Raw genomic sequence first — 14,815 nt, 5'->3', positions numbered from 1 at the left:
GAAAAACTATGACTATGAAACAAAACTATGACCATGAAACAAAACCGTGGCAAAAAACAAGGCAGTGAGACAAGAGAAAACGCTTAGTAGAGTCCGCTACAGCAAAACAATACTTCGTAAGACCTGTTTGGTTTAGGCCCTGCTTATATGGTTGACCAACAGGAAGTAAACACAGTGTGAGTAAGGGCTCCCTCTGCTGGCCTGGCGTTACAAATAACAACCGGAGGGTTGTTTATTGTCCCATTTATTATACTGAAATATTGTATTGTTTCAAAATACTCAAAGCTTCCACATAAAAAAAAATATGCGTCTATCTAGATAATTAGACAGATTATGTTAAAGTAGAGTTAGATGATGCTAAAAAGGACTAAACCTGTCGTTCAGCAGGTTGGACAAAGGACTCATTTAAGAATCTAAAAGACTGTTTCTAGAGCACTGATTGGGATTTATGTTTTAATGATTTTGTTTTATGTTTAAATGATTTAATGAGTTGTTGCGGTAATTATGAATGATTAAATTATACAATTAGGTTAGAAATTTTTCAGACAGCAAACCCTGGATAACCAAGGATCTAAAGCAATCTTTTTTACACAATAAGGCAGATAAAGTAAAAGAGCTAAATAAAGAAGCTAATTGTAAGATAAAGAAGGCACAAATACAAGAGATCAAGAGAAAGTTAAAACTAGTAATATTAGAGACATATGGAGTGTTATTAAATAAAGTTATAGGTAGACAACAGAAACAGGTTCAACTGTATGATGACCCCAATAGTTTTTTAAATAACCTAACTGATTTTTAATCATGATTTGATAATAGTGTAAGTGATTTGAATAATGAAACAATGAGCTTGATACAACCTAAGTCTATTAGAGTACAGGAAAGAGAGGTTATTAGCATGCTCCAGAGAATAAAACCAAATAAGGCAGCCGGTCCAGATCGTCTTAAGAGCACTGTAAGGTGGCTTTTACACTGGGCTTATTTGCTGCGGTCCGATACCAGGCTCACTTGTTCCTGGTGCCCCCCACAGCGTTGGTCTGGTTTCACACTCAACTTGATTATATCGAACCCTGGCATGTTTGCGTTCAAATTACATCATTAGAAATGCACACAGCACATGATAGAAAACAGAACATGTGGCAATAAACTGTGTTTTTATTAATTTCGTGCTGTTATGTTCAGCAGAGCAAACAACACTTGGGTTTATGTGTGTCGTATTTAGACTGCTTTCTGTTTTATTGAAGTAAATACATTGTAATAGTCTAAAACGCATGCGCAGGTTACTTACTGAACACAGTGCACACTCGAGTCCGTGTTGCTTTCATATTCACGTGAACCGCGCCACAGTTCGAGTGCAACCGAACTCAGACCACCTCCTTCAGGTAATCTCAGGTTTGGTACCCCGGTGTGCACCCGTGGGGATCCAAATGCAATGCTTTATTAACACACATGGTCAAAATAGGCAGGGTTCAACACCAGCAAACAGTATAATCCAAGACAGAGGCAAAAGAGTAATCCACAAACAGGCAAAGGTCAGGTCAGTTTTTGAGGAGTTTTCTCAAGTGGAGTTCATGGGCACTGATTGTAACTCTCTGTCAACATAGCCCCCTCCTTAAGGAGCGGCTTCCAGACTCTCCTAAATGAGAACAGACGTGAGTCTAGGAGGGAGACACAGCAGAGACAGAACAGGGGGAGGGATGGAGGGACAGGTCTATGTGCGAGAGGAGGGCCTGGGGACTGAGGAAGGGCGGGCAGAGAAGGGTGCCTGGGCAGAGCTGGCGGAGCAGGCAACCAGGGTGGAGAAGAAGACCACCAGAGAAGAGCTAAAGTCAACCAGGGTGGAGCAGGTGGAACCCAAGTTCACCAGAGCAGAGCTGTAGTCCACCAGGGCAGAGCAGATGGAACTGAAGACCACCAAAGCAGGGCTGAAGAGCACCACAGTTGAGCAGACGGGTTCAAAGATCCCCACGGTGGAGCAGACGACCACCAAGGTAGAGCTGATAGTGCAGGAGACCAAGGTGGATCAGGTGAAACTGGAACAGAGAGCACAGAGAGGTTAACAATGGCATCTACAGCAATAAACAAGGCAAGCAGAGAGTTCACAGATGGCCTCTATAGCTGTGACAGGACGGGCAGGTAGTTCACAGATGATCTCCATGGCCGAGACAGGACAGGCAGAGAGTTCACAGACGGCCTCCATAGCCATGACAGGACAGTCAAAGAGTTCATGGGCTACCTCCTTGGCCATGACAGGACAGTCAAAGAATTCATGGGCAGCCTCCTTGGCCAATTCACAGGCAGTCTTCTTGACCGTAATAGGACGGGCAGAGATTTCATTGATGGCCTCCATGGCTGTGACGGTACAGACAGAGAGTTCAGAAGCAGATGCCGCCGACTTGGGAAGTTTTGCAGCGGAAGCTGGCACCTCAGGAGGAGCTAGAGTGGATGCCACTGACTGGTGGCTACCATTACAGGGAGCACTGAGGAAAGAGGATTCATGCGGTGAATCTGGCCAATAGTGAAACAGCTGTGTCATCATGAGCGTTCCTGCAGACACTCTAGAGAAACTGCAGCGGGCTGAGTTAGCCAGCTGGTCTCGAATCGCTATCGTGGTACTTTAATGCCATTTGTGAATGTCACTGCGTTAAGTCGAACACACCTAAAGACAAGTGTAGCACATGACATGATCACATGAGGGGCAAAGAACACATGGGAAATGGAGTCCAGGAAACAATGGCAAGAGTCCAGGGTGGTGTGCCATCTAGTGGAGTTCATGGGCACTCCAGCTGGCAATCGTAACATAGGGTGTTGAACCAAGCTTTTTCAAGTATTTTTTGATAATGGCTTTGTACTGGTGACATAGAAAAATACTACTGTTATTCCAGTGCCTAAATCATCTTGTGCTAGAGCGCTTAAAGACTTCCATCCGAGTGCCCTAACATCCATTCTGTGCAAGTGCATGGAGCGAATAGTACAGTTTGTAAAGAATTATTACCTTAAATTAAAGGCTCTATAGATCCATTACAGTTTGCTTATCTGTCCAGTTGGAGCACTGTGGATGCCCCTGTGACCAGGGCCACATTAGTGCATGGGTTTAACTGTAACCACATTTTATAATGAGTTGACTGATCCCTTAAAATTACGTTTCATCGGGTTGCTTTGAATGCAAGTGGGGGCAATGCAAGTCCTGCATGAGAAGTGTAAGCCAGTCAGAAAAGAAAAAACTGTCAAAAATTCCGAAGTTCACAGCATATTAACGCGGGGGAAGGAGAAGATGCTGATGCAGGTCATGGCTGGTAGGTCAGTAGTTAGACAAAGTAGACTATAGTTGGTCAAATAATTAACTACTTTGGAGTATTTGTGTAAACATTGACAGGTAGGCTATGTTTTAAGTGAACATAAACTGTTGTGGAAAAATATGATGTGTAACATTAGATTAGATTTGTGATTTAGGTCTTGTTATAATACCTCAAACAACAAAATAGCAATAGCACAAATAAATAAACAGAACAAAGATAAAATTAAACAAAGCTTTAGATTTTGGAGTTTGTAGATGTTCATGTATAGAAACTGAATAATCAAATGTAAAATAACATTGCATAGTCTACTCTTGTATGTATTTTTTCCATTCAAGCGCAAATTTTTGCAGAAAAAAAGGCAATTTCGTGCTCGCATGATGAGACGTGGCTTTCTATGCGCACAGAACACACTGAATAGACCTCCCTTTTGTGTCTTCTTGCCCCTGAATGCTTTAAACTCTCTTGAATGTTTAAGTCGGCATGGCTTAAAACACGCACAAACTTTCCTGACAAATCTGTCAACTGTCCTGTCTTTCATGCTGACTCCAGGCCATTGGGCAGTCCTTATTGTCCAGTCGTTGACCGTAATTGTAATACGATTAACAATATTTTACATCTTTTATTTCTTTTGGTTGATGTAAAAAAATTATTTCACTATTATCTAGGTAAATTAGTGATTTAAAAACTGCAAAGATCCACAAGCAGAAAGACATATGTGAAAGTAAATCAGAAGTGCAGACCATTTTGTGAAGATGTATGTTTACCTTCACTAATTAACCTTACTACATTGTTCCTAACCTAATGTTAGTTTATAATGAATTTAACCAACGTTCAATTAAGTGCTACACATTTTTAAATATCTGTGTCTGACTATGTGCATGTGTGTAGTACATGCAGTGATATTTGTTTATAGTTTATATTTGAATTTATTTAATTAAGAAGGGACAGTACATACTAATTAACATTAGAAAATGTAAGTATGTGGGAGTTAGCCAAAGGCTAATTTACATCCCTTGTCCCTTGGCAGATAACAAAGACAGACAGAAACAGAATCATCAATAACAACATCATCACAAAATAGTCAAAACCTAGAAATAATACAAATAGTTCCCAAAATATTGCACTTTTCTTATATTGCCTGTTACCCTATGGCCACTTGGGAGGTGATTACACATTCCTCAGGTGGTAAAGTACAATAACACTAAAAAAACACAAACCTATGCATAACATTAAAATGAATGAATAAAATAACATGAGCATCAGTTTCTGCCATTGTGGTCATTTACAAAAAGCCAAGTCCTCAGATTGAAGGGTGAGTGCATATTTAATTGTTTTTTAGCCATTCCTTTAGATGAATTTTTAAAGTGTGGAAAGTGGTGCATTCTCGAATAGTTATGGGTAAACTATTCCAAGTAATGCAAACTTTGACGGATAATACAGTTTGGCTAAATACTGTGCGTCTTCTAGGCACCCCACAATCCCCTCTGGAGGCCGCTCTTGTTCTGGTACCATGAGTGACCCTCTTAATAAAATCTCCTAGAGGAGGGGGTGCTAGTCCGTTTAATGTTTTAAAAATAGCAAGAATATGGCAGTGGTGATATGAGTTTGGCTTTTTGTCAAAAACTTTAAGTGTTTTCTTGTATAAGGATTCTATTGGTTTTAAAGTGCCAGAGCTTGTAAGTGACCAGTTTGTGAAACAGTATTCGATGTGGGAAAACATCATAGAATGCATATATAGCTTGGCTGCTTGATCGGATAGGCAAGGTCTAATTTGGTGAAAATTGTTTAGATTAAATTTAATTTTGTTTGTAATGTTCTTCACATGACTCTTAAAAGACAGCGTAGAGTCCAATGTGACACCAAGATACTTAAACTCTTTCACCAGGGTAATTTCCTCTCTTTATATGACAGACCTTTAGGTTTGGATGGTTTGTTAATGCCATGTATTACTGCAAATTTAAAGGCTGTTGACTTGCACTTTGTGATTATCAACATTGAGTGAATGTAGACTGTAGTAAGAAAAGGCCCCTCAAGAGGTAAAGCCCAGGGACTTGTGTAGTCACAGTATCAAGGTCACAGGCAGGGCCACATTAACACTGTAAAGGTTACAGTGTTAATGTGGCCCTGCCTGTGACCTTGATACTGTGACTACACAAGTCCCAATATCACAAAGCAAATGGTAATGTCAAAATTCTGTTTATAGATTTTACATCAGCATTTAGCAATACAGTTTGACCCCTTGTTTTAAAGAAAAGATTTTGGTGTAAGCAGCTGGTTGAATATATGGATTGATGAATTTTATGGATTGATGACTATACAGTTCTAAATACAGGGATGCCATAGGGATGTGTACTATCACCCCTGCTCTTCTCTGTATATATTAATGAGCTTCAGTGTAATAGGGGAAATCTTACCCTGATTTAAATATGCTAATGACTTGGCTCTTATTCCCCGTCAAGCAGAATCTAATAGTTCAACTTATTTTACACTGGAAATCTTATTCAGTGATTTGACAATAGTAATCTACTATTGAACATTGGAAATACCAAGCAATTATGTCATGGGAATTAAAAAAGTTTATGTTTCATAGGGTACAAATGTAGAGCAAGTTACAATTTTTTAATATTTGGACTATAATAATGTGGAAAGCATACAAAAGAAGGCAAGACAGCATGTCTACCCTGGAAATGAAGGAATTTAAATATTGATAGGAAGACACTGAACATGGTTTATAGACCAATGGCTGAAAGCATTCTAATGTACAATATTGTTTTGTGGTATGGTAAATGAACAATGAAGCATACAAATTAATAAAGACAAATAAGTAAGGAAGTAAAGAAGTGGGTGTGTCCCAGCACTGGGGTTGCACTAGTTAGTGCACTCTCAGGACTGGGTTGCGTCAGGAAGGGCATCCGGCGTAAAACATGTGCCAAATCGGCTGTGAGGATCACTCTGCTGTGGTGACCCCTGATTAGAAGGGAGTAAGCCGAGAGAGAAAGAAAAAGAAGTAAGGAAGTAAAGAAGATAACTGGTCAAAAACAGAATAATTTTCCAAGACTTATTCTTATATTTTTGAAAAAAAAAGTGCATTTGCAGTATATTTAGACCAGACCAATCCCTTCACTCCTGTTTTGATGTCTTCCCTTCAGGACGTGGCTGTTCATACCCTTGTTCCTCTTTTGTTGCAACAGCAATGATTGTTTTTAATTAAGGGGCATGCGTTTTTCTTTCTTTTTTTATTAATCAATTAATTATTTCATTGTTTTACATTTGTGTTTGATTGTGTACATATATAAGTGGTGTCTAGTTGTCAGTAAGATCTGTTATTCCAGTGTCAAAGATGATTTTCTGTTTGGTGGAAATCTGAAAGGACAATACATTTTAAAGTAAAGTAAAGATGTTATTAATGCTGTGTTGTGTTGCAGGGTCCTCATGGATTCCCTGGGCCAAAGGTATGTCATTATGGGATGGAGCATGTCTGTGCTGCTGTTGATGTCAGCCATGCCTGTCTCTTAACTTTGTTACTATTGGAATCAATAGTTAATGAAGTTAATTGAGTTAATGCCGTTACCCAAATTAATCCCACTTTCCTTATGGAATACTGACATTTGATGTTTAAGGCATGCTGCAAACTTGGCATTAGTTGTTCAGAGAGCAAATCACCTTTTAATGAAAGTAATTAGTTGAGCAATGTTGTTTTTTACATACAGAATGCTTTGAAACTTGCAGCTGGTCTTCCTCACCAGTTTGTACTCCTATACCAAAAATGTTTTTAATCATCCAACTTGTTGTAGATTATCAGGTGCAATTTATTCAGGAGGATTTAAACCTGTGCTATGTGTCCAAAAAAATCTAAAGACAAGATTGTTGCCTCCTGAGTAAATATTACCTAGCATTCCCTAAACTGTCCTTTGTCACTCCTCTCCACTTAGGGAGAACCTGGGTTGCATGGTCTCAAGGGATTGAGAGGGGAGCCTGGGCATAAGGGTGACAGAGGACCCCTGGGTCTCCCCGTAAGTACACAACAGCCGTGCAACCTGGGATCTTCATGCTTCATCCTGACTTATTTTGACTTAACATAATCTAACCTTTACCACATTCACCACTGTCCAATTTTTTATTATTAATATTTTTTTACGAATGTATGTTTTTATTGTTGTGCATTGTGCAGTCAGCCAAGCCTGCTTTGCTGCTCCTTAAACTTTGTGTGCTGGATAAACATCCATTTGTTTATGTTCGTTACACACCTGTTAAGTTGTTAACATTTGTCCGATTCACTGTTCATCATGTACTAATCTCACTTTTCAAACCTCCACTCATACTTCCATAAATGCACAGGGAGCATCTGGCTTGGATGGCAAGCCGGGACCCAGGGTGAGTCTTAAGCGGCCACATTTGCCACCAACCCCCCCACCCCCAAGTACCATACATCTTTAAAAAATACCAAAATGGGTCATGTGACACATTTATGGTGAAGGGTGAATGTGGTTAGACTCATTGTTGGTAATGTTTCATCAGTGTTAAGCTCTATGTGACAGTGAGAGATTAAACAACAACAGGAGATACTCTTTCTTTCTGTTGACGAGTTTGACATTAACACAGATTTAGCACTTGCTCATTCATTAACATGCAATTTATGATATACTTTATGTATATATTTGGGATTTGCATGTCTAATTACAAAAGACATGTTTAAAGATTAACATGAGTGTCAGGCTCGTATGGAAGAGAGAGAGAGGGATGAGATTAACTTAGGTCTTTTTAATAATAAACTCAAAAACAGAAAGGCTTTGTTCAGAACATAAATCACATCATCACAAATAAAGGGCAAAGCAAACATAAACAGAAACCAACTTAACTGAGAGAATATAAAGGAATGGCAGGAAGGCAGGCAGGCAATATCGAAGGTAGCAGAGGGAATGATTAGAGTCCAGTGTCTAACGAGTAGATCTGACAGTGTGCTGGTGAAAGTGCTGTGTATTTATGGAGGTGCGTTGATGAGGAGCGGCAGGTGCAGGAGATCAGAAGGCTGGTGATTGGGAACGAGTGGGCGTGGTGATGGAACCTGACGGTCCGGATGTGTTGCTGACAGTACCCCCTCCTCCACGGGCAGCTCCCGATGCCCGGGAACGACGGCGAGGGCGGCCGCGAGGTCTGGGAGCAGGACGATCCGGATGGTGTTGATGATAGTCTGAGAGTAGAGATGGATCGAGAATGTCATTGCGAGGAACCCAGGACCGTTCCTCGGGACCATAGCCCTCCCAGTCCACGAGGTACTCCAGCAGACCCCCTCGCCGCCGAGAGTCCAGGATCTCCCGGACAGAGTAGACAGATGGGTCATCCTGGACCTCCGGAGGAGGAGGCACCTCGGCACCGCCAGGTTCTGTGGAGGGAGGAAGAGGAGGGTTAGTGGCAGGTTTGAGTAGGGAGACATGGAATGTAGGGTGAATGCGGTAGTGTGCAGGGAGCTGAAGCTGGTAGGTGACGGGGTTGATTTGCCTCTGGATGGGAAATGGCCCGATGTAACGGGGGCTGAGTTTCCTACAGGGCAGTCGGAGGCGGATGTCCTTGGTGGAGAGCCACACTAGCTCTCCAGGTTGGTAGGTGGGAGCTGGACGACGTCGGACATCCGCGAAGGTCTTATGTCTCCGAACTGCTTGCTGTAGGTGAACGTGGGCCGAGTCCCAGACCCTCTCACTTTCCCGGAATCAGTGGTCGACGGCTGGGATGTTGGAGGGATCTTCCGACCAGGGAAACAGAGGGGGTTGATAGCCTAGCACACACTGAAAGGGAGTAAGACCAGTAGTGGATTGTCTCAGAGAGTTTGGGCATATTCGGCCCAAGGCAGGTAATGGCTCCAGTCATGCTGGTCGGAAGAGCAATAGGCCCGGAGGAACCGTCCGAGTTCTTGAATCTTCCGCTCAGTCTGGCCGTTCGTTTGAGGGTGGTAGCCTGAAGATAGACTGATGGATACCTGGAGTTGTTTGAAGAATGCATGCCGTACCCGGGAGATGAACTGTGGGCCCCGGTCCGACACGATGTCCTCTGGTAGGCCGAAATAGCAAAAGACAGACTGGAAGAGGGTTTCTGCGGTCTCCATAGCCGTGGGCAATCCTTTGAGGGGAACAAACCGGCACGACTTGGAGAACCGGTCTACGATGACTAGAATGCAGGTGAAATTGTTGGATGGTGGCAGGTCGGTGACAAAGTCAATCCCTATGTGAGACCAGGGCCGGGCAGGTATGGCTAAAGGCTGGAGTTTTCCTTGTGGTAGCTGTCGTGGAGTGTTGGTCATGGCACAGACTGAGCAGGCACGGACATCGTGGGCTACCTCATGGGTCATTCCGGGCCACCAGTACCGGGAGCGGAGGAGTGAGAGGGTCCGCTTGCTGCCTGGGTGTCCAGAGCCCGGAGAGGAGTGAATGGAGTCCAGAAGGGAGGAGCGCATAGAGGAAGGGACGTACTGTTTCCCTTCTGGACCTCCCAGCGGAACTGGCTCTCGGGACGTGGCCTCCTGGAGTTGTTGATCCAGGTTCCACATGATGGGATTGAGGAAGAGCTCTGGAGGAAGGATAGGATCGGAGGTTGGCTGCGGGTCTGACTGGTGGATACGGGATAAGGCGTCCGCCTTTAGGTTCTTGTGGCCTGGACGGTAGGTGATGGTGAAGCAGAACCTGGAGAAGAATAGGGCCCACCGAGCCTGGCGAGGATTCAGCCGCTTGGCCTCTCGGATGTATTCCAGGTTACGGTGGTCGGTGATGACGCTGAAAGGGTGTTTTGCTCCCTCGAGCCAATGCCTCCATTCCTCCAGAGCTAGCTTGATGGCCAGGAGTTCCCGATTGCCGATGTCGTAGTTCTGTTCCGCTGGGGAAAACTTCCGGGAAAAGAAGGCACATGGATGGAGTTTGGGAGGCTCTCTGGAGTACTGTGAGAGTACGGCTCCAGCCCCGACGGTGGAAGCATCTACTTCCACAATGAAAGGTTTGGTGGGATCAGGAAGGATGAGGGCCGGAGCCGTACAGAAGGCAGACTTGAGTGAGGTGAAGGCGTGGATGGCATCAGGAGTCCAGGTGAGGGTCTTGGGTTTACCCTTAAGCAGGTTGGTGAGGCTGGCTGAATGAAGGCTAAACTGGTGGATGAAGCGGCGGTAGAAGTTCGCGAATCCGAGAAAGCGTTGAAGCTCCTTAACTGAGGTGGGTTGGGGCCAGTCCCTGATGGCTGCGACCTTGTCCGTGTCCATGCTGATCCCAGCTGGACTGATGACGTAGCCGAGGAACTGGATGGTGGTTTGGTGGAACTCGCACTTCTCCGCCTTGAGGTACAGGTGGTGGTGTCTCAGCTTCGAGAGGACCTGCGTAACGTGGTGGCGATGGTCGGCCAGGTTCCGAGAGTAGATGAGGATGTCGTCGATGTAGACGATGACGAACCGGTGGAGGAACTCTCGGAACACCTCGTTCATGAAGCCCTGGAAGACAGAAGGCGCGTTGACCAGGCCATAGGGCATGACCTGGTAATGGTAGTGGCCAGTAGGGGTGATGAAGGTGGTCTTCCATTCGTCCCCAGGGCGGATACGAACGAGGTTGTATGCGCTACGCAGGTCCAGCTTGGAGAAGATGCGAGCTCCACGCAGTTCCTCGAGGGCAGCTGGGACCAACGGCAGGGGGTATGGAAACTTGACCGTCTGGGAATTCAGGACACGGTAGTCAATACAAGGTCGCAGGCCTCCGTCCTTCTTCCCCACGAAGAAGAAACTGGAGGCGGCTGGCGAGGTGGATGGCACGATGAAACCTTGTTGGAGAGCCTCCTTGATGTACTCCTCCATGGCCTTCTGCTCCGGGATGGACAGAGGGTAGACCTTACCCTTGGGAAGTTTAGCTCCAGGCAGCAAGTCGATGGCGCAGTCCCATGGCCTGTGCGGTGGCAATCTGGTGGCAGCCTGCTTGCTAAAAACATCCTGGAACGCCCTGTAGTCCTCCGGTATGGAGATGCACTTGGTGGATTCAGGACTCTCGACAAGGGTTGACTGAAGAGAGAGGTTTGGAATAGGTAGGTGTCGAAGACAGGATTCGTGGCACTTAGAACTCCACTGGAGGATGTCACATCTCTCCCAGTCCATAGATGGTGCGTGCTTGATCAGCCAAGGGCGTCCCAGGACGATGTCCACAGTAGCACCCTCCAACACCAGAAATGAGATGTCCTCCATGTGGAAGTAGCCGATTTGGAGCTGGCAGTCAGGCGAACGTTGTTTCACTCGGCCGGGTCCCAAGGGCTCACCTCTGATAGTGTTGATCTGATATTGAGGATGTTGAGGTAAAGCAGGTAGGTTGAGGGTTCTCAGTGTGTTGAGGGAGATGAAGTTCCCCGAGGCACCCAAGTCGATGAGGGCTTGGACTGTGAAGGCAGAATCTTTGATCAGTAGAATAACTGGAAGTTTTCTCATGTTGGTTACATCTGGGGAGATATTTAGAATACTCACAGAAGATCGTGGTGGTTTGATGGGACAGGAAGTGATGGTGTGGTTCTCGCCTCCACAGTACAGACAGAGCCCCTGGGACACACAGCGATATCTCTCAGCAGCGGACAGATGGTAGGAGTCCGTCTGCATGGGTTCTGGTGTTGGAGGGGAATATCCAGGAGCGGGCGAGGCGGCTGGCAGTGAGATGGAGTCAGGGGCACATGCAAACAAGCGCTGAGCGATCTGGGTGGTCCTTTGGAGGAGCGCTTCGAGACCGATGGAATCGTCAAAAATCACCAGTTGCTGTCTGATGTTACTATTTAACCCTTGACGGAAGATTGAGCAGAGCGCTGGTTCATTCCAGCCACTAAGGGTCGCTAGGGTGCGGAACCGGAGAGTGTACTCACCAGCCGAAGAAGAGCCTTGACGCAGGCGCAACAGTTCATCCGAGACTGATAAGGATCCAGTAGTTCTTCCAAAAACTTCCTTGAAGTGTTTAGTAAATGCAGATAAATTACCGATTATGGGACTTTCCGCTTGCCATAGTGCATCAGCCCAATCCAGCGCTCTGCCCGACAGCAAACTGGTGATGAACGCCGTCTTCGATCGCTTCGTGGGAAACCGCTGGGGCTGCATCTCAAAATGCAGAGTGCACTGCAGAAGGAAGCCGTTGCATTTGTCCGCCTTGCCCGAATAGCAAGCAGGTAAGGCCATGGGACTTCCAGAGGCAAACGGGGAAGTGCTCGGTGAAGGTTGGAAGATTGATAGGAGAGGATCGGAAGTGGGGCGAGTTGACATGATGAAGTATCTGAATCTTTTCTAGGTCAGATCTTCTGTCAGGCTCGTATGGAAGAGAGAGAGAGGGATGAGATTAACTTAGGTCTTTTTAATAATAAACTCAAAAACAGAAAGGCTTTGTTCAGAACATAAATCACATCATCACAAATAAAGGGCAAAGCAAATATAAACAGAAACCAACTTAACTGAGAGAATATAAAGGAAAGGCAGGCAGGCAATATCGAAGGTAGCAGAGGGAATGATTAGAGTCCAGTGTCTAACGAGTAGATCTGACAGTGTGCTGGTGAAAGTGCTGTGTATTTATGGAGGTGCGTTGATGAGGAGCGGCAGGTGCAGGAGATCAGAAGGTGATTGGGAACGAGTGGGCATGGTGATGGAACCTGACGGTCCGGATGTGTTGCTGACAATGAGAGCTGATTTATATATATATATATATGTGTGTGTGTGTGTGTGTGTGTGTGTGTGTGTGTATATATATATATATGTATATGTATATGTGTGTATATATATATATATATATATATATATATATATATATATATATATAAATCATGGCAGCCTGATTTTCTTATCAACTGTATTGATATGTAAACTTTTATAAAAGGACTAAGCATTATACACTCCCCTAGGGTATGGATGGACCAATCGGGGCTCCTGGTCCAGCAGGCCCGAAGGGAGATAGAGTAAGTTTTATTATATTTTATATTATTAATTTTTATTTTATTTCATTTATTTTATTTTTATTTTTTTCTTTGTTGTTGTTACGGAGCCCCTAAGGGGACGTGGAGCAAAAATTAAATAAAGTTTAGTTTCGCGTGCTCACGTGAAACTATCGCGTGCGCACGTGAAACTTTCTCTATAGTTTCGCGTGCGCACGTGAAACTATCGCGTGCGCACGTGAAACTATCGCGTGCGCACGTGAAACTTTCTCTATAGTTTCGCGTGCGCACGTGAAACTATCGCGTGCGCACGTGAAACTTATAGTTTCGCGTGAGCACGTGAAACTATCGCGTGCGCACGTGAAAGTTTCACGTGAGCACATGAAACTAAACTTTAAAAAAAATTCTGTACATGAAGGTTTTCGCGTGAGCACATGAAAGTTTCAAGTGAGCACATGAAACTAAACGTCTCAGGTTACGTATGTAACCCTAGTTCCCTGAGAATAGGGAACGAGACACTGCGTCCTCTAGAGGGCGCTTTTGGGGAACGCTGCAGCGTGCCTCGAGTCTGAAGAATGCATAGAAAAACTACATGAAATGGCCGGCGCCAGCGTATGACGTCACCGCGGCGCGTCAGTCGCTGCCGTTGCGTCACTACCGGGCGACCATAACATAAAGAGGCGCCCGTGCAACACAATACATCTTCAAAGTCTGAAGCTTTATCGTCCGAAGCATGGCGAAGAAGCCTAGAGGACGCAGTGTCTCGTTCCCTATTCTCAGGGAACTAGGGTTACATACGTAACCTGAGACGTTCCCTTCCGAAGGGAACTCTCACTGCGTCCTCTAGAGGGCGCTTTTGGGGAACGGTATACCAACACTGCCATGCTGAGGGGAGTGCATGCTAAGCCAGCGAGCACTAAGCAACAATTCTGAGAGGAATTGCCCCTACTAGGACGTGGTGACGGCTGTCAAAACGTTACCCCTCCCGGCCAGAGGCCTGACCTGTTACCCACTTACCAGACTGGGTAGAACCCAGGGCACAGCTCAGGCTTGGAGTTATAGTAATTCCTTCTGAGGGAAACGGCTAAGCTTCGATGGAAACTTAGACTTGTCAGAACCAGAAACTACCGCAACATAGGGCCTAGTTCCCTCAGGAACTGGCTCCCATATGAGGGCAGAAACCTGTCCTGGGTCCGTTCAAAGGGCCACTAGTAGTGGCGCGCCCTAATAGTGGATGGTCAGCAGACATCAGCTAAGATATCAAAGGAGTCGAACCCAGGGAACCGGGGTTGTGAGCCGACTCCAATAGATGGGAACAAGGCAAAACGTGTGACCCATACCAAAAAGGGATTTAAAAGAGGAACCCAAACTTGGTGGGAACCTACCAACACGTGGATTTTATAGAAGTGCCCCAGGTGTGTGTGCACTTACCACACTTGTGGTTTTAACTGGAAGACGCCCAGGCATAGCGTGGGACGCTTACCGACATGATCGGATTTAAGGAGAGTGTTTTCCCAGAGGGTTTCACTATCAGCTCCATGCCGTCTGAAGAGACGGAAAGGGGATAACCCTGAAGGTGAGGGGATTGCCACACTAACCCTCCCCTG

General features: G+C 45.2%; 1 protein-coding gene across 1 annotated transcript in view; it reads left to right on the top strand.

The window, feature by feature from the left end:
- The window catches only part of LOC141331510 (uncharacterized), a 421,481-nt gene that overhangs the window by 405,157 nt on the left and 1,509 nt on the right, over positions 1-14,815 (top strand). Inside the window, exons 26-28 of the mRNA XM_073836569.1 lie at positions 6,722-6,748; positions 7,229-7,309; positions 13,179-13,232. Coding sequence (XP_073692670.1) covers positions 6,722-6,748; positions 7,229-7,309; positions 13,179-13,232 — 162 coding nt within the window. The remainder of the gene's footprint in view (positions 1-6,721; positions 6,749-7,228; positions 7,310-13,178; positions 13,233-14,815) is intronic.

The sequence above is a fragment of the Garra rufa genome, chromosome 3 (genome assembly GCF_049309525.1).
Source record: "Garra rufa chromosome 3, GarRuf1.0, whole genome shotgun sequence".
NCBI lineage: Eukaryota > Metazoa > Chordata > Actinopteri > Cypriniformes > Cyprinidae > Garra > Garra rufa.
Note: the sequence above shows the minus strand (reverse complement) of the source record. Positions and strands in the feature narration are given on the sequence as shown.